The following is a 27,866-nucleotide window of genomic DNA, read 5'->3' as shown; positions in this document are numbered from 1 at the left end:
TTTTATACAAATAAACTTAGTATAGAACAATATTGCACTTGTAATTCACAAAGCTCCTTAAAATTGACAACTACAATACAGATATCACGTCAATACAGGAGGTCTATGTGAAGCACCAAATGTTTCACATTTCCTTTAGAAGTTCTGATCCACCATCATAAACTAGGTCATTCAACCCTCCAGCCTTCCTAAAAATACTGTGGCCCGTTTTCTATTGCGTTTTCTCAGTATCATGCTCAGCATTATGTCCAAGAACTGTGATGAATATTGATCACTAACCATTTCAAAATGAAATCTATTATTGCAAACAAAAAAAAATTAAATAAAAAAAAAATTAAATTAAAAAAATAGGTGCATATCTGCCAAATATTTCAATTCCAAAAGCCCATAAAGGGTGAAAAACATGATCAGAAAAACAATGCATTGTACTGTTAAAACAGCTTTAGAAAGAACAGGATCCACCTTAGATTTTTTATGATGTAAAGGCATAGAAATGAACTAATTTTAATTGTTAACCCCCTCATTCACAGCAAAATTCACTCCAATCCGTCTGATCTTAGTAACACAGCTGATGGTTGTTATTGCATTTTATTACATACTTAGTTATAAAGATTTCTAACATATATAATACGAGCAATGTCTGAATAACTATATTATGCCCAATATAAAAAAGATATTGTATCACATGGTTATCATGTGACACCGTACAGATACTGTAGTGTAACATGCTTTGGTTAACAGCCCACAAGTAACAGTTCACGGGTTACAACATTTCTTAAATAAAGTATCAGAAAATCGAAATTAAATTCCACATCTCTGGAAGGTGGGGGGTGGTGGTTAATTTTATTACTAAGCATGTAATAAACGGAACATAACCTCTTCCATATTACCACCCTACATCAACTCCAGACCAGACTCAGTCTTAGGACCTCTGGCCTTAACAATACAATTGATACAATTGTGGTCGTGGGTTGATAAGGGCATGGAATATGGGGGAAAGGTATGCAATATCCTCTGTGCAACGACAATACATCAATACATATTAATCTCTGTCTCAAAAAAAAGTTGATACTTGGAGATTTTTTAAAATTTATAAATTGCATCACCTATTACATGCAATAAAAAGTTTGGGTGTCACTCATATTATGTGTATCAAATTCATGATGTTGAGAAATGGTCAAAGGATTGACGAATGAAAGTTCTTTTCTTCAAAACCACGGTAGTTTTGTGTGGTACCTGTCTGTACCTCACCTATTTACCTGTACTTAAATAGAATTAACTTACTATTCACAGGAATACGGAGTACCACACACGCTTTCTTTACAAGATTACGAGAGTAAAAAGTTTTGAATTTAAATGCAGTGCCTTCTTACAAATTGAATGACATTCTGTCCTCCTAAGAGCATTTGTTTAATGGAAATATATTACTCGAGAAATCATGAGATCAGTAGCAGACAGATTGGATGACAGGTTCCACGATTCAATGTACCGTGTACATGAGATTACGTTAGACATTACCTTAATAACACAACATTGCAGAGTTCCGGAGACTTACTGTTCCTTATCAACAGTAAAATAGCTATTTGATTTCAAACTTTCCACTTTATCACCAGAATCGAGACATGTACAAACAAAACTAACAAATAACAGTACTGGTGCAGCATCACTGAATTCTTTTACACCGGATGCAATCTGACTAGAATACATTTAAACATTTGGCTTCATTAAAATTTTCCAAAAAGGTGTAGATAAATTTATTGACTCAATTGTTTGCAAAGAGCAATCAATTCATATGTATATTCATGTTTCATTGCTCTAGAAACTGTCCTCTCAATATTCAAAATGTGCAAGTTACCGCTCTTCCACTGGATGACCAGAAAACAGACTTACACGTAGAAAAGAAACAATTTGTACATTTTGGATAAAAGCACAAAAATTGAATGATGTATACATGGTGTAGACACACCCTCAGCATCGTACAGGATCATAGCTAGGTTTTGGTTTTTTTTCTTTTTTTTTCCTTTTATAATTTTCAAAAAAGACAAAGTATCGAGGTATTGAATGAAGAAGATGATGGGGTAATAAACTGGTGATACGCCACAACAAACTGCTGGAATACATGGAAATATTGGTTCAATTGTAACTACCCAAAATATCGTCATTTTACATAGTACATGTACATAAATTATTGTAGCTTTAAAAAAAAATTGTGTATTTCTCTCCAGTATTTTTCTTTCTCTCTTTCTTTTCCTTAAAATCAATCCACTGTTCCTTGTGACTGTGCTTTTTTCTGCCTGTTATTGATTTGTGTGGGGAGCAAAAGGGGGGAGGGGGATCATCACAATCTTTCTTTAGAATTAGCAGGGGTCAATGAATATCCGAGGTCGGACAATAGGACAGTTTTCCATAGTCAGGATTTATAAATGAGAATCCATGGAATTCTTCTTGGTTGATTGTTTTCACCACAGACGGGTCTACTGGGGTTAGTGTTGGTTCCTCGGAAGTAAAGTCTTTGTCAAAGTTGTTGGCATCTGTTCTAGATTTCTGAAAGATAAGGAACAAATTTCCTTGCATTACTATTTTAACTGACCAATCAGCATACTTGGAAAACCACAAGAAAACTCATCAGAAATTCCATTGGATAAAGTTTGGTAAAACAAATAATATAACAGAATACATGTATAAAGAACTACTTGTATTACTCTTACAGAAAATAGATTGATTTTTTTTTCTTGGTATTGTAATCATTGTCACAAAATTCTTTCGTATATTCATGTATACCCCTTTGCATAATGTTCTTGTGAAATAAGAAAACACTTAAAACTTTGTCACACAATAACTTCAAATTGATAGGTCAAAATTCGAGGCACTTCACATATACACTGTAGCTGGTGCCCTCCCTATACAAGTTAAAACTTTATGAACATAATGCAAACAAAGAAAATAATTATAAAACAGTGATTGCACAATATGATGCTTACAATTTTAGGTTTAAAAGGAGGTTTTATTTGTCTCTTTTCTAACAAATCCCAGTCGATTTTATCATGAAAAAATGGGTTAGTTAGGATTGCTTTTTCCCCGCCATGCTCCTTCACACAGCCAAGCCTCTTGGCTGGATTCTTTGTCATGAACTGAAAAACAAAATGAAAATGAGCAAACTATTTTAAGGTACATGTAAATATCACTGAAATACACATTGGAATGATAAGAAAGTTAATTTGAAAGATTTATCAGAGACCAAGTGATGTACTTTTTTTATTCTTTAAAATTCAGTAAAACACAATAATTATTAACACACTTACAGTGAATTCACACTTACAAAGAAAGGATCATTATTCCCCTATGAGAGGAAAATGACTAAAATTATATTGGATACAACAAAGTTTGGTTATAAAGACTCTCGTTTGCTGTTCCTGTAGGTCAGTTATAACCGAGTTTTACTGTATTTTTAAGGAGTTATCTAGAGATACTAACTCCAGAAATATGGCTCTTTGATTGGTTGTACGTTGTATATTGTTTAACATCCCCCTCGAGAACGTTTCACTCATACACACATTAAGACGTCACCTATGCCAGTAAAGGGCTGCAAAATTTAGGTCTATGCTCCGCACTTACGGCCTTTGAGCAGGGAGGGATCTTTATCGTGCCACACCTACCATGACATGGGGCCTAAGTTTTGCGGTCTCATCTGGCCTGCCCCATTTAGTTGCCTCTTATGAAAAGCAAGAGGTACTGAGGACCTATTCTAACCCGAAACCCCATGGGATGTGGTTCTTTGGCAAACAAAAAATGTTTTAGAAACATTAAGCCTCATTGCTGCAATCTTTAAATTTAGAACACCACTACGCCAGTGTGCTAAGTTTGATGCCTGTCAAGCAAAGAGTTACTCAAGATATTGAGCAAACAATACCTACCTATGTACAGAGTAGATTGACACATGACCTTGGACCTTGTGTCCTCAATTCAATAGGAGTCATATACTCTTTGGTGGAAATCAGTATAAAAAGTTTGATGTCAGTCAAGCAAAAGGTTCTCAAGATATTGAGCTGACAATATTTGGTTCACTGACCAACCAGCTTACAGACTGACCAACAGGTGCAAACCAACATGCCCCTTTCTCCAAGGTGGGCATAAAAATTGGGATGGACCGGAGAACTACAGACCCATCCACTATTAAAAACTCGCATTCAAAGCGCAACTTCTTATGCATACAATTCAGTTCTTTTATCTCTTTATTTTTACATTTCTGCCACAAGATTTTAATATAAAAAAGTTTTGGACACATTTTCCCCTCAATACATGTACTTGTAATGAGACATACCTTCAAACATTTATCTAAGCCCATTCAAACTGAAATGTCACAGCTTCAATAAGGTTTTGCCTGTTTACATAGCCATGTTAGGTTGCAAGTCAATTTGAACCTAAACTTTAAAAAAACAAAACCAAACAACACTTGACTTCATATTTTGGTTTCTGACTTTAAGAAACGAACCCTACCCCTCGTAGGATTTGCACCGCTTCTTTACTCAGCCAGACTGGATACAACACGTCGTCATGAAGGATTGACTCAAATAGATCCTCCTCATTATCTGCCTCAAACGGTGGCTGTCCGGCCATCATTTCATACATCAGAACACCTAACGCCCACCAGTCAACTGATGCATCATAGTCTAGCTCTTGTAAGATCTGAAACGAACAATTTTACACCATAAAATGATAATGATGGTATCCCTATAAAAAAAAAAAAACTACAATGGATTTATAAGCAATATATTGATTTGTTGAGATCGATAAGAATTCTTAAATCTATCTTTTGATTGACATTTTACAGAAGAAATGTTGGAGTTAATGAACATTTATTGGTAACACTGCAAAAGTTGTTTAATCACTACATTCCTTTGCTTAAAGAATGATGTGTAAATTGTACATTTATTGGTAGTCAATGAAGGAACAGCCTTCAAATTGTTATTGACACAATATGTTAGTGAAAAGTATAATTATAAAACAAGTGAAAAGTATAATTATAAAACACAACAAAAACAAAGAATGAGTCCATTCTATACAACAATTTGGCCCCTTGGAACACTGGAAAAAGCAGTTTCAACTTGACATATAATTAAGTCATTTTATATAGATTAAACAGCTTTATTTTTGTGCAATTGTGGTATCTATAATGAAATATACATCAGTTTATTGCAGTATTCAGAATAAATTACACATTTGGCTGGGCTGCCTGCATTAAGTGTTTGCAGTATTTAGAATAAATTACACATTGTTTACAGTATTCAGAATAAATTACACATTTGGCTGTGCTGCCAGCATTGAGTGTTTGCAGTATTCAGAATAAATTACATGAGTGTTTGCAGTATTTAGAATAAATTACACATTTAGCTGGGCTGCCTGCATTAAGTGTTTGCAGTATTTAGTACAACTCACATTTGAAATAAATGCAACATTCACTATGCAAAACACGCCCTGCCAAAATATTTAGTAATGCAGCAGAAATCAAAGAAAAGTAATCCATTCTTTGGTAAAAAAATAAAATAAAAATAAAATAAAAAAAGATCATGTTCTTTTGACACTTTCTATACCAACGAAATTCACTGTAACAGAGTTTTACTGTATCAGAAATTTACTGTAACAGAGAGTTTTATTGTATCAGAAATTCACTGTAACAGAGTTTTAATGTATCAGAAATTCACTGTAACAGAGTTTTATTGCATCAAAAATTCACTGTAACAGAGAGTTTTATTGTATCAGAAATTCACTGTAACAGAGTTTTACTGTATCAAAAATTCACTGCAACAGAGTTTTATTGTATCAGAAATTCACTGTAACAGAGAGTTTTATTGTATCAGAAATTCACTGTAACAGAGTTTTAATGTATCAGAAATTCACTGTAACAGAGTTTTATTGCATCAAAAATTCACTGTAACAGAGAGTTTTATTGTATCAGAAATTCACTGTAACAGAGTTTTACTGTATCAAAAATTCACTGCAACAGAGTTTTATTGTATCAAAAATTCACTGTAACAGAATTTTATTGTGTCAGAAATTTACTGTAACAGAGTTTTATTGTATCAGAAATTTACTGTAACAGAGTTTTACTGTATCAAAAATTCACTGTAACAGAGTTTTATTGTATCAGAAATTTACTGTAACATAGTTTTACTATATCAGGAACTCACTATATCAATTTGATAAACTAAACCCTTGAGGTTCCTAGAAGATTTGAAAATAATTTTCCTATATACTCCTATGTCACTAGAAAGCTGACAAGTAAGAAAGGACTCTAAAATAATCTGAAAATGGAAACGGGTCTTACTCTGCCAAATCCTAGTATAAAGCGAAAAATTTAGGAAACTTTTCAGTTATTGCTGTAAAAAGTGCTGGCAGAGAGACAGACAGATTACTATTAAGAATCCAAACATTACCTTTAAATTCTATGAAAATTTTCTCAAGTAATCTCCAGCTATTCCATACCATAGAAAGTGCTATTATCTTATTGATATTAAAAATTCTAAGTCTCATCTGTAAAAACAAAGTGGATAAATCTGTGTGCCCTAGAGAATGCTGACAGATGGCGGGATCTTAAAAACTGAAATCCCTATTGTGCCTTGCCCTGGCCATAGGAGTTTTGGTTTGAACTACATGAGGATATGCTAGCATATTAATATCACAAAATGTGTCTTTGTTCTTTTTACAATTTCCTCATACATGTATTTTCCCTCGTAAAACATGGCTTCACTTTGTTCTCGAGGGCTATGGTATGAACAATAGTTCTTGGTAAGTTTTCTTTAAACATCCTACCTGATTTTCGCATTCTTAATAATCTCCCTTGGAAACTGTGCAACCCTTCATTTATACAATATTTAATTCCCTTTGCCACCAAATGGTGACAATGCTGGCCAAAATTGGCACAGTTGTTTTTTGAGAAGAAGGTGAAAATATCAAAAATTTATTGACAGATATTAAACAACAGAGACATTTCAATCAGATAAACTCATCAGCTTAAAAATCATGCAAGCTAAAATATTATATATATTTTATACCCTTACACTACTGGGACAAAGTTAGTATAAATGATACATCTCTACCCTAACTTATAACAAAATAATCAACCTTAAGTTAACAATGCTAAATTTTCACATGAAAAATGAAAGTACTGAAACTACTGAATGGATTTTGGATACGACTGTGGAGTGGGTTGATTGATTGTTTTGAGTGGGGTGGGGTGAGGTGGCCTATTCTGTTTAACGGACTCATTCTTTAAAATACATGTGCGTATTAACAAGAAACCAACTTCTTTGTATCAGACCTGAATATACCCAATAAATGTGATAACACACTCCTCTCCATCCCAAACTCCACTGTATAACAACACCAGGGTAGTAATATTTAATCAGATCTAGTATGAAAGGTGAAGATAACCAACAGTGATCAATCTCATAACTCGTATTTTGTTTATATTCATGGAAGAACATATATCGAGTGACAAGTAATCCTGGGAAAGAGTGTCCACCAGCAGAGATACATGCTCGATGGTTAAATGAAAGGTGAAGATAACGAACAAACAGTGATCAATCTCATAACTCATATTGTTTATATGAAGACACCCATCTTATATAAGGTCAAGTAATCCAAAACAGATGCAAAAACATTGCTTCTATTGTACAATTTGTATCAAGTCAATCAATTCATTCAAACTTGCAAGTCATGATTCCTCTTTCTAATTTCATGTACTCATTCATCAAAATATCATTAGTTCATAGTTTCTTACCTCAGGTGCTATGTAATCTGGTGTACCACAAAATGTTTGAGTTAGTCTGTTCTCAAACATTCCTTCCTTGCACATACCAAAATCGGCTATTTTACAGTGCCCTTCAGCATCTAATAATATGTTATCTAATTTCAAATCCCTGAAACAAAACACAAAGTGGGTATCAAAGAAGATGCGTTTGTGACATACAATGATTGCAAAGCCATTAAAAGTTGTCTTGTCTTGAAATGAATAAAACAAGAAGCAGATGTATATTTGGTAAGGGCTATTCCAGAAATAAATACATGGGGGGGTCGGGAGGCACCTTTTGTATATACCAAGCACCCATAAAAAAAAATAAAAAATTACCCCATGACCCATCAAATTAATAAACTCATTTTACAATGACCCATCTAATAAAAAAAAAAAAACTAACCAGACCCACCACAAAAATATTTTTAAAAATGAAAACGGTACAAATCTCGCAAGGTTTTCGGGACAAACATTCTAGTCAATGACACGGTAATGCCTGTGCGACATTGTATCACAGTAGTTCTGAAGAAACGATGTCACATCAACAATCAAAGGCATCTATGGCGGGAATGTTGGAAAGATTGGGAGTCCAAACGATGCTATTATCATGAAATGGGTATGGATATGTTTTTCCACGAATCGTTCGTCTTCTAATGGAGCCCGCGCCCGGAGGCCTCTATATCACCATCACATCGACTGATAAATATAACGCATCGGTACCCTCGTATAAATCAACTAAGGTTTGCCTATTTTTATTAGAAAACGGAATACCTATTGGTTTCAAAATATTCCCAAAATCGATGCACTGTAAACTGTAATAATCTACAGAACAGAGTTCGCCGCCATCACGTCCAAAGGAACCCTACTAAACGCGCCTCTAATTTGAAGAGTGCCGTAATGGAAAGTTATGCGCTGCAAAGAGCGACAACTCGAATAGTTCTATGTTACTTCCGATTTCGAAAGCAGCATTTCGAAAGCACGTTTTCAATTTTCCCTCTGACGTTTTGTAACCAACACGACAAGAGCGACAATAAAAATATTCTGAAAACTCAACACCCACATGGCACAAAATAAAACAATAGAAACTACCCACTACCCATAATAAATATTTTTTTAACAGTCCAACCACGGACCAATTAAAATATGAAAAAATACGACCACCCATACAAAAAAATATCGTTTGCCGCCCGACCCCCCCCATTTGATCATTTCTGGAACAGCCCTAACAATAAATATCTTCAACTTATGTATTGCAATACTCTAAAATACATTTTGTTCCCCCTTGCTATCCATCATTTTATTAGTAGATGGCCAAGAAAAATTTGGAGTGGGGTTGAATTATTTGAGATTGAGTATATATCAAAATATGAGCTAACACTCAAAAAGGAAAATATTTCAAAACAAATTCTTCACTTTGTAATAACTTATTATAAAAAAAAATAAAAAACTGACTAAATAAAATGTCCATTACATTTTTACATACACACGTCATACAGGTCTATAAATAATTCCATTATATTTACATAAACACGCCCTACTTATTTTAATTCCATTTCATTGTTAGATACGCACACCCTACCTATATATAATTCTATTTTTTTTATACATACATGACCTATCTATATATAATTCTATTTTTATATACATATGACCTACCTATATATAATTCTATTTTTATATACACACATGACCTACCTATATATAATTCTATTTTTACATACACATGACCTATATATATATAATTCTATTTTTATACACAGATGACCTACCTATATATAATTCCATTTCGATGAAGGAACATAAGAGCCAGCGTCACCTCTGCAGCGTAAAACCTCGCCCTAGGTTCATCAAACTTACGAGCTCGTTGAATTTGGAACATTAAATCACCACCATTCACATACTCCATTACAAAAAATAATCGGTCCTACAAGCAAAAAAAAATCATCCATTCATGTACAAAGATTTGAAGCATATGTGTCATATCTGAGGTCCTTTGAATTTATAATCACAAGACAGAGTATGAATTTGTCACATGTTTCTACATATGTAGGTCTGAACAACATTTATGGAATATTAAAAAAATAATGGATATGAACCAAACAAGAATAAATATCATAATTTATAAGCAAGTGATTTTCGCTGTGAAATAACCCATAAAACCTATCTACAGATTTTATGAAACACTACAAGTTTTTACATTGAACGTTTATTCACTTTTCCCAGTCTGTGAAACAGAGTTTTACTGTATCAGAAATTCACTGTAACAGAGTTTTACTGTATCAGAGTTTTATTGTATCAGAAATTCACTGTACCAGAGTTTTACTGTATCAGAAATTCACTGTAACAGAGTTTTACTGTATCAGAAATTCACTGTAACAGAGTTTTACTGTATCAAAAATTCACTGTGACAGTCTGTGACAGACCTAACTCTATTGAACGTTTAATCACTTTTCCCACAGTCTGTGGCAGACCTCGCTCTATTGAACGTTTAATGACTTTCCCCACAGTCTGGCAGACCTCGCTCTCAGTTGTGCACACTACACCTTACTTCAAATTACAATGTAACAGGTACTTGAATATGAACTTTTTACATCCTTATTTTGAATATACTTGTAAATATTTCATGTTAATATCATCTATGTGTTGATAAAATGGTTGTAAGGTCTTTTCAATTGTATTTATAATCCACTTTACAACATCCACAAATTTCTTCCCCTTTTAATATCTAGTGGTTTTATATAGAAATCAGTGACAGAGTGCAGAATTAAAAATATTAGCTCCCTGACAAATGCAAGCCTAGCCCAATGTAAATATTGCTAACAGGAAGAAGTGATGATAGAAAGCAAGGCAAATTCAATATATCTTGTATGTGATACTTACCACTGTTACCACAACAGTTTATGTCACTATAGTTCCCTGCAGAGATACAGGCATCAATCTACATAATGCAACCTCCTTATAATGTAACCTCCTTATAATGAAACCTGGTTATCATGTAACTTCTGTATAATGTAACCTGCTTATAATGTAACCTCCTTATAATGATAACCTGCTTATAGTGTAACTTACATACATAGTGTGCTGGTGGTATATACCACAGGGTAGTGATATGCGTCCAGTGCATGTATTTGCCACTGACTAGCATCCTTTTGCGAAAAGAGAGCCGAGTGTGTCAGCCTCTCCTGTCAGTACATAGCCTCTATACTACCAAGACTCCATTAGTGCCTCCACGTTGGCAGCACACGGATACTGGCCTCTCTCAGGACCAGGCCAAACTAATGGGGATCTGGGAGCAGCAAGGGCCCCATAGATGCAGTGTGTAGGCCCACCGGCATGTGGACACGCCCTAGCACTCATCAACCTTGCCCCAGCTATGGGAATATAGCCGGCAAGACATGATGTCGAAAATCAGGGATGATTATCTGTCTAGAAGAAGGAAACCTCCGATGTAAAACCCGGATAGGTGAGGTTCGCAACCAGGGATGGCAGCTTACCTAGGAGAAGGACACTCCGATGTAAAACCTGGGGGATGGCATCCAATAGTCTTAAAAAGACTGTCATCTAAGGGAAGGAAAACCCCTACAGAAAAACCACCTCAATGAGGTTGAGCGCAGGGTTAATCACCCGACCTCATAAAAAGAAGTTGATTACAGAAACTATGAACAAGTCAATAAGAAGTCGTGGAGTAAGCATAGCTATCGAGCATACTCCAAAGGATGATTTTATAGCGGACGGAGATGCAAGCATGATGTCCACGAGCCAAAGCCGAAAGGAAGTTCGCGGACAGAGGGATATGCTAGTGAGCCCCAAAAATATCATCAGGTTGGGATCATGGAACGTAAGAACTATGTACTCCATTGTAAAATCCGCACAAGTAATAGCAGAAATGAAGAGACACCACCTAGGTATACTTGGAATAAGCGAATGCAGATGGACAGATTCTGGAAAAATCAGAACCCAGACAGGTGAAACGATACTGTATTCTGAAAGAAAAGATAACCATCACAGTAATGGAGTTGCTATTGCTATATCAAAGGAGAAAGCCAAGACATTATACGAATGGGCACCCATTAACGACCGCATCATAACTGCCAGGTTCTGGTCAAAGTATATAAAAACAACATTAATACAAGTGTATGCACCTACCAATGATGCAGAAGAATCAAAAGATAATTTTTACGAACAACTACAGGGAGTCATAGACAAGACTCCACGCCATGATATTATAATTCTAACTGGCGATATTAATGCAAAAGTAGGTAACAACAGGAAGGAGAGGATGGAATTGTTGGAAAGTATGGTTTACACTCGGAAAAAAAACAATAATGGAGAAAGATTTGCATCATTTTGTGCCATCAACAACTTGGCAATATCTTCAACAATGTTTAAACATAAAGACATACACAAGCAGACATGGACTTCACCAAATGGTCAACACAAGAACCAGATAGACCATGTAGCAGTCAATGGGCGCTTTAAAAGATCTGTGTTGGATGTCAGCACACCGAGGTGCAGATGTCGGATCTGACCACAATTTAGTCATCACAAAAGTAATGCTTAAACTGCACAAAATAGGAAAGAAACCAACATCTTCAACAAGATTCGAGACACGCAAACTTACAGTACCAGAAGTTCGGCAACAATTCCAAATAGAACTGAGGAATAGATTTAATGCACTCAGTGAAGACAACACCATAGGTCCCAATCCTGATGATATAGAGGAAAGATGGAACAACATTAAAACTGCATATAATGAAACTGCCATAAACGTACTTGGGTATAGAAAAAGGAAAAACCAGGAATGGATAAGCCAGGGCAGTTGGAAAAAGGTAGAAGAGAGGCGAGTTCTAAAGGGCAAAGTAGAAAGTGCAAGATCAGAGAGATTAAGAGCTAGACTAAAAGAACAGTATGAGGACAAAGACAAAGAGGTGAAAAGAAGTTTTAGAAAAGATAAACGACAATTGGTAGATGACATGGCAAATGAGGCACAAGAGGCAGCAAACATCGGAAACATGAAAACTGTATATGATGTAACCAAATTACTGTGCAACGAACGTCCAAAAACTGTTGAGGCAGTAAAAATAAGGAAGGAAATCTCTTGACTAAAGAGGAAGATGGAAGAAAAAGATGGATGGAACACTTCAGCAAAGTGTTAAATAGACCAGATCCTATTGATCCTGCTGAAATACTAACAGGGGAGTCCATCGAATTAGACATAGAAACAGGTCCACCAACAGAAGACGAGATAAGGAGAGCATTGAAAGAAATGAAGTTAGGCAAAGCTCCAGGTGTAGATAACATCACTGTATAAATATTGAAATCAGACATAGAAACAACTGTCAAGGAACTACACAAACTATTCAACATATCTGGACAACTGGAAAAGCTCCCAAAGACTGGAGAAGGGGACTTATAATAAAGTTAGCAAAGAAAGGTGACCTGACAAACTGTGGGAATTGGAGAGGAATCACACTAATAGCAACAACTGTCAAAATAATGGGGAAAATAATAATAAAACGAATTGTACTTGGTGTAGACAGACATCTGAGAATGGAACAAGCTGGATTCAGGGCAGGAAGAGGCACTACGGAACAGATATTTGTCCTACGTAATATTCTAGAACAAGCTATAGAATGGAACTCCAACCTCTATCTATGCTTCGTCGATTTTGAAAAAGCCTTTGACAGCGTACACAGGGAAACCCTTTGGAAGATCATGAAATCTTATGGAATACCAGACAAAATAATCAGTATGGTTAAATTAATGTATGAAGACAGTGAATGCGCAGTTGTTGATGGAAATGGTACAACAGAAAGGTTTAATGTTAAATCTGGTGTCAAACAAGGATGCAACATGTCGGGTTTCTTGTTCCTCCTTATAGTCGACTGGATAATGAAAAAGACAACAGCAGATAACAACTCAGGCATAAGATGGAATATGACAACAAAATTAGACGATCTAGATTTTGCAGATGACATCACTTTATTATCCAGCAGCAAAGATCAAATGCAACAAAAACTGAACTCTCTAAACAGATACGCAGCAAGAACAGGTTTAAAAATCAATGCAGGAAAAACCAAAGTTATGCGTCTAAATGCTGCAAACAACACACCAATAACCATCAACGGGAACAACATAAACGATGTGGATGAGTTCATTTACCTCGGAGCAACAGTAAGCAAGACAGGAGGTACTAATGAAGATATAAGAAGAAGAATTGGCCATGCAAGAGTAGCATTCCATAAGCTACACAAGATCTGTAGCAATAACCAACTCAACAGAAAAACAAAAATGAAGCTCTTCAGCTCAAATGTAATAGCTGTGTTAAACAATTGTATGGCAGTGAGACCTGGAAAATGACAAAAGGGGATGAAATTCCAGCACAAATGTCTTAGAAAAATCTTAAAGATCTACTGGCCAATGAAAATATCAAATGTAGCAGTTAGAGAGATAGCAGGAGTGGCAAAGATCAGCACTAGGAAAAAACCCCACACACAGATGGCAGTGGATTGGACATGTGCTACGGATGGATACAAGAACACACCCATATGTAGCCCTTAGTTGGACACCAGAAGGAAAAAGAAAGGGAGGAAGACCGAAGGAAACGTGGAGAAGAACAATAGAAAGAGAGAGGAAAGAACTAAGTTTTGGGTCATGGACAGAGGCAGCAAGATCAGCCCAGGATAGAAGTAAATGAAGAGGACTTGTTCATGGCCCTATTCTCCACGAGGAGAGAAGGAATAAAGTCAAAGTGTAACTTACATATCATGTAACCTCCTTATAATGTAACCTGTTTGTAATGTAACCTGTTTATATTGTAACCTGCTTATAATGGTAACCTCCTTATAATGATAACCTCCTTATAATTTAACCTGCTTATCTTGTAACCTCCTTATAATGATAAACTCTTCATAATGTAACGTCCTTATAATGATAAACTCTTCATAATGTAGCCTGCTTTTAATATAACCTCCTTATAAAGTTACCTCCTTATAATGTAACCTGTTTATAAAGTAACCTGCTTATAATGATAACCTCTGTATAATGTAACCTGCTTAAAATGATTGATTGACTGAATATTGTTTAACGTCTCTCTCAAGAATTTTTCACTCATAGGGAGATGTCACCATTGCCGGTGAAGGGCTGCAAAATTTCGGCCTATGCTCGTCGCTTAGGGCCTTTGAGCAGAGAGGGATCTTTGTCATGCCACACCTGCTGTGACACGGGACCTCAATTTTTGTGGTCTCATCCGAAGGACCACCCCATTTAGTTGCCTTTTACGACAAGCAAGGGGTACTGAGGATCTATTCTAACCCGGATTCCCACGGGACCTTCTTATAATGAAACCTGCTTATAATGTAACCTGGTTATAATGTAACCTCCTTATAATGTAAGCTGGTTATAATGTAACCTCCTTATAATGATAACCTCCTTACACTGGTAACAGAATCCATACAGTGTCCGTTATCAAGGTTTGTGTAAGTTAGGAAATATCTTACAACATCCAAAAGTTTATTTTTTTATTCCATCAAAATGTCTTTGAAACAAGATAAACAACTGTAAAAAATGAAGACTTATCATTCATTAAACAGAAGAATGGGTGAGATGACAGAAGTCTTGTGATCCACCGACCACACATACATACACAAAACTTGATCAGAACCTTTTTCTTTCATTCATATTACATCTAGTTACAAATGGAGGATACTTCTCTATAATGTTGACAAAGATTTCATAAGCCAATACAAGCACCGTCATGCAACACATATAAACAGGTGCTCTACAAACTACTGATACACTACTACTGAATAAAGTTACCCTCTCAGATGATCTTACCCTTGTTTGGAAGCATGAATGGAGACACATATAAACAGGTGCTCTACAAACTACTGACACACTACTACTGAATAAAGTTACCCTCTCAGATGATCTTACCCTTGTTTGGAAGCATGAATGGAGCGCTGTGAGGAAGGGATGCTTTGCAGAAAGAGCCAAGATCCTCTTTTCTGTCATGGTGCATTCTACATCATCATCTTGTAAAATGGTTTCCTTTTTAAGAACTTTTACTGCCAATACTTCATCTGTACCCCTTTTTTCAGCTAACATCACCTAATATAATCATTACATGTACCATGATGAACAGTAAACACAAATACATAAACACAGTCAACATTTAGTGCATTTTCTAACAGCACAATCAGATTAATCATATATTGAAATTGGGATGAATTTACTTTACTACGAGTCCTCAAGAAAATTAATATAAGATACCACCATAAGCAGATCCTGTTAAGTTCAATAAATTCTTAATTCACTAATTCAGGGCTCATTGTATAATATACAAGATCATGTGAGCAACAAAATTCTTTCACAAATATGCTGTGATTTTGGCCCCTCAAAAATGAAATATACTGTCATTTCAAGGGCAAACTTTTTTTTTTAAAAAGAAACTTTCATTTTCATTTCAGTATAAGCAGTTAGAAAATGCACAGAATAATAATTTTACAATTAACTTTTTAAAGTTAACAGAGACACATAACACATGATGTTGGATCTTGTTCTAAATGTGCAAATCTATTAAAGGAGTTAGAATGCATTTAAACTTTTTATCCAACATGTCTTGAAATATTTTGGAATCAATTAAAAAATGACAGCAACTTCATATGTTTCATGCATGTTTTCAGCTTCAAAAAGCACTTAAGAATACCTTTAGCAAGCAACAATTGCATATATTAGCTCAAAGTCAAGGATAAGCGAGTAAAGATTCATAGTTATTGCAATCCCTAAATTCCTGTCACCAACCCTAATGCTCTGGATCACAAAATGGTGTCGTAAATAAAAGCCTAGTGTCAACAGTAAAGACTAAGTCTAACACACGAAAAGTCTACCCTTGGAATTTGATGTATATTTCGTAGATTAACTTGTAGTCATAACTTGGTGTATCCATACAATGTAAATCATCACAACATGATTAGCAGGAAAAGCATTAAATGATTATCACTAAAATTGATGTAAGTACAATTATAGTAATTAAATATTACACTGTCTGATTATCTTTTAAGATATAAGTATTCTCCACATTGTGGTGCATTTCCTCTCTATGTGGGCTTTTCTTGGAGACATTGAAAATTCAGCAATTTTAGTGCATATCCTTTTCTGTAACTGAAGCATGAAAATAAGGATGGTAAAATGGGTTACTACCACTACTGAGTTCTAAAAAAAAAAATTCAAAAAAAACAATAAAATAGGTTACTAACACTGAATTCTATAAAAAAAACCAAACTACTTCATTCAACACAAAGATACATAATGAATAGGATTGGGCAGTAGGCTAAGCGTCCCTGAGCCCTTTCCCATTGAAACAGATGCTGGCTACACAGTATATATATATACACAATTAATCATTGTTATCAAAAATTCTCCAGAACATTACAAACCTTTCCAAAACTGCCTTTGCCCAGAACTTTAATAAATATAAAATCTGGGAGACCGTATTTGTCCATGCGTTTGTGGCCCGACCTCTCCTGGGAGGGACTCCGCCCACGACTCAGACACATGTTTTCACCTGGTAGCCTGTTTGGGTCACTGTTTGGGGGGTAATCATCGTTCCCATCATCTGAAACAACACAAATTATCAAAATCTGTTTTCTTGAAAAGCCCTATTCTACAATTGTATAAGAAGCAAACTTAAATGGCCTCATGAGCTACATCGACATTTTAAAAGAAGCAAACTTAAATATAACTTGATACTCATCTAATTGTTTTACCATTACATATACAGCTTTAGACATTCAAAAGTCTGTGCAAGGTGATGATGTTAATATATCTACTGAATATACTTTGCAGTGTAGCTTTTAAAAAGGATTATTGATGGCTGGCAAAGCATATTCATCATTCCATTTCCTTGGAATAAAATTGTAAAGCTTGCAGTATAATGATTGCTCCAATCAGCTAAGCCCCACAGTGTTATTATTTGTTAAGTCTTTTGCTATAATACATGATGAGTCTCACATCTGATTATGGTAATGCATCTTGTATATTTTGTAAACACACATACACAAAGCAAGTGTACTATGATAATTATTTGCTATTGGAAACAATGACTCCTCCCCCTTTTATTGGTTTGTGTAATGCATTCAGAAATGATGACATACAAATGTTCTGCTACCGATACCCAATGATCCTAAACATATCATATCACAGGCAAAAGCAGTCAGCTGTATGCATTTGTCTGGCTGCCGTCCATGTACAGTACATCCTATCCTTTACTCATCTCTCGTTACAGTACACAACAGTAAATGCACGATATCAATGCACAATCTACGATTCATTAAGATTTCCAAACATTCTTTGTTAATTCAGCAGTATCCTTTTACTGGTATCTAATGGCTCATGTACCCAGAATAAACTGTCAATATCTCCATCAACTCAAAATACAGCCATCTGGGATTTTGTTAAAGGGAGCCGAAAGTTATTTCTTTCGAAACTTTTATGTGGACAACAATTTGGTAAACTTTTCACAACATCAAATGACCTACATTGCATAAAACAAGTGAACTATTATGAGCATGTGACACAGTGTATATTAAAATACATTCTATGCCGTCTCATTGTAAATGGTACTCTATACTGTATCATGGTTTGGTTTTTTTCTATTTCATCTGTAATATGCCCACACATCCCAATAGTATACATGAATTTATGAAGAACACCTCATGCACCTGCATTCTATCATGCACATTCTGACCGTCCAATGTTGAATGAAGAGATCAGGAACTGATCTGATTGGACAAGCTTTAATAACATAGACCCCTCCCCGTTTTACTAGTCTGATATTTTGAGTGGGAGGGACTGATATTTCATAACATTTCCTTGGTGATGCAAGATAGCTTTATACAAAGTACCAAGATTTAAAACATAAATATTGTATATTCAAACTTTGGGGAAAGCTATGTTATTACAACTTGTCTGATTGGACAAAATTCTTCCAATGAGAATAAGCCACTCATAAAGAACATGACACCAGATCCTGATTGGGTACACAATGTCTCCAACACATGCAACTATGAACATGAATTTGTCACTGGCTACAATATAATGTATAAGACAGCTGCCTAGTATGCTATTTAAGATTCTGCTTTAGAACGCCTTAATATATAGTAATAAGCACTATCTGTAGAGATTTGTCTCTTACATACTTCTCTTTTTGTCTTTTGAGATTTCTACAGCTTTTTCATCTATCAGACAGATGCAACATATGTTTATATATTATATGTTTAATATCTCTGTTTATAAATTAATTCAAAGAAAGTACAATTCTAAGCATTTCACAGCAATACTTGTGGTAATCTATGTCTCGTGTCTAAAAATACATCATACATTTGAATAAATTTTTTAATTGATATCTAAATACTGTAGGAGTATGCTATATAGTTATATATGTGTCTGCAGTCATAAATTCACACACTACACTGACCAAAATTTGAATTGAATATCAGTTGTTGAGTTACAAGTGAGATACAGCACTCACAAATTTTTTGTTATATAAACAAGGCTTGTGCCATGTTTTTGTTTACATGTAGATTATTTAGAAAATCAGCATGTTTAAAACAAAATGAGAGGTGCCAATCACTAGAAACTATCTAATCATGTTCAAAATTAACTTGTAAATTAAAGAAATCTGCCTTAAACGAAACTTTTACTAGTACATTTAACCTATGTAAACAAAAACATAGCACGGGCCTTGTTCACAAAACAAAGAATAGTGAGCTCTGTATCTCTCATATACCTCGACAACTGACATTCAAATTTTTGCTGACCATTAGAAATACCTTAGTTAAGCATTTCAAACATTAAAACTGGAAAAATAAGGTTTGAAAATTTTCAGCTCAAATCGTGTTCATGCCTCATTAAAACTTACATTGATTGATTGGATATTGTTTAACGTCCCTCTCGAGAATATTTCACACTGCCGTACATTGTCATTCAAATTTAATTTTTTTAAATTTAAGATCTTGGAACATAAATCAAAAAAAAAAAGTTTCATAAAACTTCATCTAAACACGTATGTAGTATTGAAAAATTTAAACATTCTTTTGCAAATCATTTAAATGAGTGTTGAGTGTTATACAAATTTAAGATACGAAAAATGCAATCCATTTTGTTTGATTTCATTGATGATACTTGCAGTAAATTATGAATTAGTTTCTTTGTTAGTTGTAAGATTTAATGTTCTGCAATCTATCTTCAGTTAGTCAATGTTTAAAGATGTCCATAAAGTGAGGAAGAAGAGGCGGAGAAAAAGACTGAAAAATGTTGTAGCCAAGGACAAAGACAGGTGATTTATTACATACTAGCAACGGTGTGACTCCGCATGTAGGGAATTTTGTTCCCGTTTTTCTTTTTTTCTAAAATAAAATTACATTAAACATATTGAAAAGAAAATTCTCTACACAGAGAAGAAAAGTAGCAAATAAAATAGAATACTGGTACAGTATGTTGATAGTGTTTTGAAAGTTGAAATGAAAATTAAAACATGCATAAAAAATTTGTATAATGAAAATAATTCTTGCTTTAACTAGATTACAACAACACTTAACAGCACATTGAGATACCTATTAATGCAATACTTATAAATCCATTTTAATATCGTATATAAATCTAATGGTAGTGCAAATCAAGTACTTTCAATTCAATACAATTAAATTTCATTCAATATTCATGCCACAATTTTAATATTTACTTCCTTTTTGCAAATTCTAATCTATCATAATATAATATATATCTTTCGATGCTCATGCATAAATTGCTCAGTAATATACAACCTACTCACATCCTTTTTATCATCAATTAGCTGTTTCTATTTATGAGACAACTGTGCACTAAATGTACTCACCTAGTTCAGGAAGAGGAGAAGTCAAGCGGCCTTTATTTTCTCTGTTCGGAGATTCTGTACTTATCGACGGCTACAATATAATAACAAAACGACTCAGAGCTGAATTTATTCAGGTGTTCAATGTTTCTTGGTCGCAGTGCCTCATGTTACTAGGAAAATAACTAGTTTTCATGATGGTGGGGGCACAAATTTCATTGATTTTGTAGGATGAATATATATATTCAATAAATCAAGGAAATTTAAACAAAGAAAGGCAACTCTTCAAATTCTGTCAGGCACGAAATCTTCAATCCATAATTTTTTTTTGTCAAACTATGTGAATTTACAGTTAATATTTTCAAAATTTCCAGTTCAATCATAAAATTTAAATTTATGGGGTTAAATTTTCATGGATTGTCAATATTTTACAGTTTCATAGGGATGTAATTATCATGCACTTGAAACATTACATAAATTGTGTATTTCATTGTGGTTTGAAATTGGTTGGATAAGGGTACCCCAAAAATTCACGATAATTGAGCCCTACGAAATGATTCCATAGTACTTGTTTTCTGTCCATATATCATATTTCTAAACAATCGTTTATTCTTGCAGATGTGTGAAGTTGGTCAAGTATGTATATGTAACAGGAATATCATTTCACTTTAATCACTTGTATGAAGATAGAAAATTAATTAATATATGTTGAAGTTTGAAAGTTACTTTCTAATACTGTTTTAAAATATTGCATACCTTTTTCCTTGTGTTGCCTGGTGTGAGTCCCATTTCTTCTATCATCTTTGCCAATTGTTTTGAATTTATTCCACAATTATTTGCAACATTTTTCTTACACCTTTTGTGAACATTTATTTTGCAATCTGAAAATCAAAGCATAAAATTTACAAGAGGCTCATAAGATACAACACTTGCCAGAGTCACTTCCCTTACATAAAGATGAAGACAAAGTTTTGTAATTCTGAAGTATTTTAAAAGGGCATTAACTGTCAACTAGAATGTAAAACTTTTTCATTCTCAGAACTGTGATTAAAAAAATCTCAGAGTGAAAGAGACATCCATTCAAATTTTATGAAAATGATATAAGATTTCTCTGCAATGAATAATCTACTTCCATACAATACTGTTTCGTCATTGTTTATATATATATATATATATATATATATATATATACATGTAAAAGAAATTCTAATGTCAAATTTACAACTAAAGGTTGTTTGTACCCTTGTAGTTACTCCAGAAGGTTTTCATAGATTTTTCATAAATAGTTGTGACCCTGCCTAAGAGGTTCATGATTTGAACAAATTTGAATCTCTGATACAAGACATCACTAAAAATGACTCTCACTGCCAGTTCTTACTGTGCATTAACACTTACTCCCACACTGCTCCCCCCGCCAGTTCTTACTGTGCATTAACACTTACTCCCGCACTGCTCCCTCTGCCAGTTCTTACTGTGCATTAACACTTACTCCCACACTGCTCCCCCCGCCAGTTCTTACTGTGCATTAGCACTTACTCCCACACTGCTCCCCCCGCCAGTTCTTACTGTACATTAACACTTACTCCCACACTGCTCCCCCCGCCAGTTCTTACTGTGCATTAACACTTACTCCCGCACTGCTCCCTCTGCCAGTTCTTACTGTGCATTAACACTTACTCCCGCACTGCTCCCCCCGCCAGTTCTTACTGTGCATTAACACTTACTCCCGCACTGCTCCCCTGCCAGTTCTTACTGTGCATTAACACTTACTCCCGCACTGCTCCCCCCGCCAGTTCTTACTGTGCATTAACACTTACTCCCACACTGCTCCCCCCGCCAGCTCTTACTGTACATTAACACTTACTCCCACACTGCTCCCCCCGCCAGTTCTTACTGTACATTAACACTTACTCCCACACTGCTCCCCCCGCCAGTTCTTACTGTGCATTAGCACTTACTCCCACACTGCTCCCCCAGCCAGTTCTTACTGTACATTGACACTTACTCCCACACTGCTCCCCCCGCCAGTTCTTACTGTACATTAACACTTACTCCCACACTGCTCCCCCCGCCAGTTCTTACTGTGCATTAACACTTACTCCCGCACTGCTCCCTCTGCCAGTTCTTACTGTGCATTAACACTTACTCCCGCACTGCTCCCCTGCCAGTTCTTACTGTGCATTAACACTTACTCCCGCACTGCTCCCCCCGCCAGTTCTTACTGTGCATTAACACTTACTCCCACACTGCTCCCCCCGCCAGCTCTTACTGTACATTAACACTTACTCCCACACTGCTCCCCCCGCCAGTTCTTACTGTACAATAACACTTACTCCCACACTGCTCCCCCCGCCAGTTCTTACTGTACATTAACACTTACTCCCACACTGCTCCCCCCGCCAGTTCTTACTGTGCATTAGCACTTACTCCCACACTGCTCCCCCAGCCAGTTCTTACTGTACATTGACACTTACTCCCACACTGCTCCCCCCGCCAGTTCTTACTGTGCATTAGCACTTAAGGACGACAGACCTAATTCAAAATTTTGCACTTCTGCGCAGAAAGCCGCACACATCGCTATCTACAGTCTCCATGCATTGTGACTTCGCTTCAATTGTTTCATCACATTATGAACATGCGAAATTTACGAACTGAACTTGAGGCTGTATATTTCTTTCAATATACAAGTAATACATCTTATTTTAATCCATATTTCATATGAATTCTTCAATAAAGTTGATTTATAGAATTTCCTTAACTTTTGTATCTGAATCCGTGACTTTAAAATTTCTGTCCGTGATTCTTCCGTGTTTTATGTGTAATTTCTGGGATTCCGTAATCGTCAGTGTTTTTACAACCTCCCGCGCATATGCTGTGAATCAAACTGTCATAGGTATGCACAACGAAGTACAAAAAAATGTATAGACTCTTTTGTTATTAAAATTTTACTTCTGAATATAGTTTATATCATGAATATTCTTATTAATAGTATTTACTGTATTACTCTATAAACAATTAACAATTTACGGCATGCACCAGAAGCGTATTACTCAAAAACCAACGATATCTATTTACAACCAACTGCAGAAAAGAGGGTAGAATTATATTTTGAAATCTTTCGACCATTCATTAAAACGACACTGATCGAAAAAAAAAAGAGACCAAAACCGTATCAATCAACAACAACTGAAGAACAGAGACAGGACTGGTGGGGGGCAGTAGTTTCTCTCTCGGCTGACAATAAACCCGCTATCGCCCCCTACCCATTGGATAGATATTATATTATTATACCAAAGCAGAATAATAATTCTTCCGACAACAAAACAAATCCTTCCGTCATAATGTTGAAAACAGCTGCTATAGTTGTGACGTTGAATACGCCACTGGGCTTTGTATTTGACGTCACAATGTCGAATTGCGCAGAAAATCGATGCTGTCGTTGAATAGTTTGAAGACTATCATCCTAGCACAGAACCGATCACACGGCAGAGATACATATATTTTGGCGAAAATAGTCAGCTTATCGTCATCTTTTGATATAGTGAAAAATACATTCAGGTAGAATATAATGCTTTAGTTACTCATGTCTCAGATTGCAATTGCCAATCAACATGTACCATGTATTACATAAACATGTTTATGCATTTATACATTCAATACAAGTACAAGAAATGTCAGAATTCCTTTATTAAAATAAATCTATGCTACTCTTAAGCTTAATTTATAAAAATGTTTCAGGGAATAAAAGTCCATTTTGTTTCTGAGAGTGTTCATCAGAAAAATCTTATAAATGATGATGACACTTGAAGTACATGTTAGATCCTATCTTGAAACTGTACGATAAGTCATGTACTTGGTCTCTTATCAATATGAAATATGTACGCTTTTATTCAAACATTTGAACTTTTTTGATTTATTTAGAAAGGTTAAAGATTATGAAAATAAAAACAAAATGTGCACATTACATATATATAAATCCGTTGTCTTAAGCTGCATACTGAGCACTCTATATCGGATTTATTGAATTTGTGACAGTTCATACATTTCATATTTTGACACCACCCCTGGAATATTATGCAATGACTCAGTGTTTACATATGATTGGTAAACTTTTTCCTAATCCATATCATTATTTAGTATAAAGGAAAAGTATGAAACTACAAGTAGAAAACCTATCCATTTCTTATTTAATGACATTTTCCTTGAAAACTGGCCAAAAATCGTCCTTTGACATGCTTCCCTGAAAAAGAATTGCCGATGACCCATACTTTTTCCCTTACAGTTAGTAAGCTTATTGTCTTTTTAAAATCATTCTTTAATTAGGATTAAAACTCTATTGTAGAAATATTTCAATTTTAACTTTTATATTGCACATTAAAAATTTACCTATATTTCCTTTGCAATTACGACTATTTCATAGCCAACTTTTGAAACGCCCCCTGCTGAAAATCAAATATGATTTTCATTTGTTTTTTTTCCATTGATTTTAACTCATTAATGCATGCTTTACCTTATATCAAAATTTGAATAAAATCTCTATTGTAGAAATGAATTAGGTCCGTCACTCTTAACCCCACTGCCTTCCCTGCCAGTCCTTACTGTGCATTGGCACTTACCCCCACACTGTTCCCCCTGTTTCACAATACCATACAGTAGGGACCCACAATGGTCACAGAATGTTGGTCTCTTATAATTGTGTACACTGAAACGATGCGGAACATTGATCTTCACCCGGGGCACCTGCTGGAAAGAAGATACTGCATCATTACAAGTTGTACAACTACGACTTCTTATTCAATTCGTCTATTTATTAATATCTCTTAATTTGCAAAAGTCTTCAACATTTTTTTAAACAAATATATATTCTCCTGGAATTAAACACTACACACTGAAATAGAATTAACATCAACACAAAAAACAACTTATAAATGAGATTAGTATGTGAAAAACTATGTTTCTGACCATGGCAAAGCTATATTTCTTTTTAATTTTGACATTAGACCTTAAAGGACACAACGCATGTTTCTAAACTTTTTCATTTTTTCAGCAAAATTAACTCTTTTTATGCCTAAAACTACTTTAAATGTGTTTTAAATGAAATATTTTGCGTAGTTTTCGAGTTTGAAAGCGATGAAATTCAAATCTTGCGATATGCATATTTTCTTTCATTTTGTGTGACGTCATATGCGCCCTCGGGTTTGAAAACATCTATTAGCCATTTCATAAACAGATTAGATTTAATCGACAAAAAACCAATTGTCACGTTAACGGCTTGTAAATAATGCATTAAGATGTTTTGTGCCGTGCTCGGGTGTACTAGTTGTCGATAGAAAGGATTTAGACTGAGTATTTTTCAATTTTTCGAAGGAAGGTACGAGAAAAAAGACGTGGATAATTTTTTTGTTGGAGCAAGAACTTTACCTTAAAAAACACACCCAGTCACCTTTTCAAACATTGCTTGGACAGAGACCCTGATAAACTGCGAGAAAATGGATATATCGAAGCTATAAGCACTGGTAGGCCTATAGCATACATTCTGTTTTGCTCTTCAAATTCAATACACACTCGGATCAACTGACCTTCACCTTGTAACAACATTTATCGACGATACAATGTAACTTCTACCAACTGGTAGATTTACAACAACAAAAAATAAAGATACAAAATAATTGAACTTTTAATTATACAAATAATAGAATATTGTATTTCCTAACTTTAAATTGAATTATAAAATTATTTCTTTATTGAACTCGTAGCATCTTGAGTGCGTCAGTAGGCTACAACGCCGTGCTCCCACTTCGTACTTCCTAAAGACGTGCAGATCACAATTCAAAAATAGTAATAAGATTGCTTTATCAAAATCAAATAATGTGATTACCACTTTAAATTTGAATATTTTATTGATTTGTGTGTGTGTTGTCTTTTTCTTTCTTTCCGAAATGCACTCGTGACAATAGCTTGGCATAGGGCCTAGTTGTCAACAATTTAACGTATCATAATTTGTCTAATCCAAAAATAAATAATGATTGCACTGTTTATTTTAGAAAAACAGCGCCAATTACAGATGTATAAAGGAATAACATCCCCAAACAGCTTGTAGACAGCGACCCATATAAACATTATTTACTCACAATTTTGCCGATTTCATACACGCTTTACTCGCTATATTTGGGTATTTACATCGTTATAGGTGTGCACTGGTGGCGAACACATATAAAACTCGGACAATTTATCAACATCGATTTAAATGTTGCCCATGGTAAATTAATTAGGCCCCTAAAAGTTGAGTTTTTAATAATATCTCGCAGTACTTTCACAATCCGAAGGGCGCATGTGACGTCACTGTACCACGTGACTACCTACCTAATTAACTTGACTTTTTGAAATCGGGGCTTAGATTTAAGTCTGTATTGTGGTTAATTATCGCAAAATTTCGGCGAACAAATTATTAGAATTAATTACTATATGCATAAAGAAGACAAAATGCATGTAATATTGCATACTTTGAAAACATGAGATATGTCCTTTAACATTTATAAAGTATAACGGGTATTTTATGCGGTTGAAAATTTTTGCAATTTGATCTGTAAATCGTAGCTGGTAGCAAATGATACTCTGTGTTTTGCATTTCTGTGATAGCATTGAACCTATGAGCATGTAAATATATATTGCGATTATAATGTTTGCGGATTTTCCAATCCGCAAAAAAATGGACAAATGCAGAAAATACCTGTTATACAGTATGTCACCTATCTTCAATGTGAAAGGCGAAGATAACAAATAGTGATCAATAACATAACTCCTATAAACAATACAAAATAGATAGTTGGGCAAACACGGACCCCCTGGACACACCAGAGGTGGGATCAGGTGCCTAGGAGGAGTAAGCATCCCCTGTCGACCGCTCACACCTACCGTTCGCCCTATATCCTGATCAGGTAAACAGAGTTGTCCGTAGTCAAAATCAGTGTGCCAAGAACAGCCTAACAATCAGTATGAAACACGTCAGACAGCGTTTGACCCAATGATAGGTTGTATTGACGAACTAGATCGGTATAACGACCACAGAATTTGTGAAATGCTGACTTCAATCTAGACTGTTGACACCCCTGTACCATCAATTTCTTTGTCAGTAGCTTGCCTCAATTTAAAAACTGACTATACACAGAACACACTCTTGCGTATTGAATCAGTTGAGAGATA

The 27,866-nt window shown here is 35.0% G+C and overlaps 1 protein-coding gene across 6 annotated transcripts in view; it reads right to left on the bottom strand.

Moving 5' to 3' along the window:
- LOC125649056 (calcium-independent protein kinase C-like) overlaps nucleotides 1-27,866 on the bottom strand; it is a 40,847-nt gene that overhangs the window by 1,030 nt on the left and 11,951 nt on the right. The window contains exons 5-16 of one of the 6 annotated variants that reach the window (XM_048876266.2): nucleotides 25,280-25,406; nucleotides 21,420-21,544; nucleotides 20,688-20,757; nucleotides 20,146-20,199; nucleotides 18,991-19,029; nucleotides 17,230-17,408; nucleotides 15,728-15,901; nucleotides 9,562-9,716; nucleotides 7,781-7,919; nucleotides 4,498-4,686; nucleotides 2,982-3,131; nucleotides 1-2,544 (exon numbers count right to left, since the gene is read on the bottom strand). The exon at nucleotides 1-2,544 is cut by the window's left edge and continues 1,030 nt beyond it. In XM_048876266.2, the coding sequence (XP_048732223.1) occupies nucleotides 2,368-2,544; nucleotides 2,982-3,131; nucleotides 4,498-4,686; nucleotides 7,781-7,919; nucleotides 9,562-9,716; nucleotides 15,728-15,901; nucleotides 17,230-17,408; nucleotides 18,991-19,029; nucleotides 20,146-20,199; nucleotides 20,688-20,757; nucleotides 21,420-21,544; nucleotides 25,280-25,406 (1,578 nt within the window). In that variant the 3' untranslated portion in view covers nucleotides 1-2,367. The remainder of the gene's footprint in view (nucleotides 2,545-2,981; nucleotides 3,132-4,497; nucleotides 4,687-7,780; nucleotides 7,920-9,561; nucleotides 9,717-15,727; nucleotides 15,902-17,229; nucleotides 17,409-18,990; nucleotides 19,030-20,145; nucleotides 20,200-20,687; nucleotides 20,758-21,419; nucleotides 21,545-25,279; nucleotides 25,407-27,866) is intronic. The other 5 variants (XM_048876267.2, XM_048876268.2, XM_056165551.1 and 2 more) reach the window with 5 other exon arrangements.

The sequence above is a fragment of the Ostrea edulis genome, chromosome 5, assembly GCF_947568905.1.
Source record: "Ostrea edulis chromosome 5, xbOstEdul1.1, whole genome shotgun sequence".
Lineage (NCBI taxonomy): Eukaryota > Metazoa > Mollusca > Bivalvia > Ostreida > Ostreidae > Ostrea > Ostrea edulis.
Note: the sequence above shows the minus strand (reverse complement) of the source record. Positions and strands in the feature narration are given on the sequence as shown.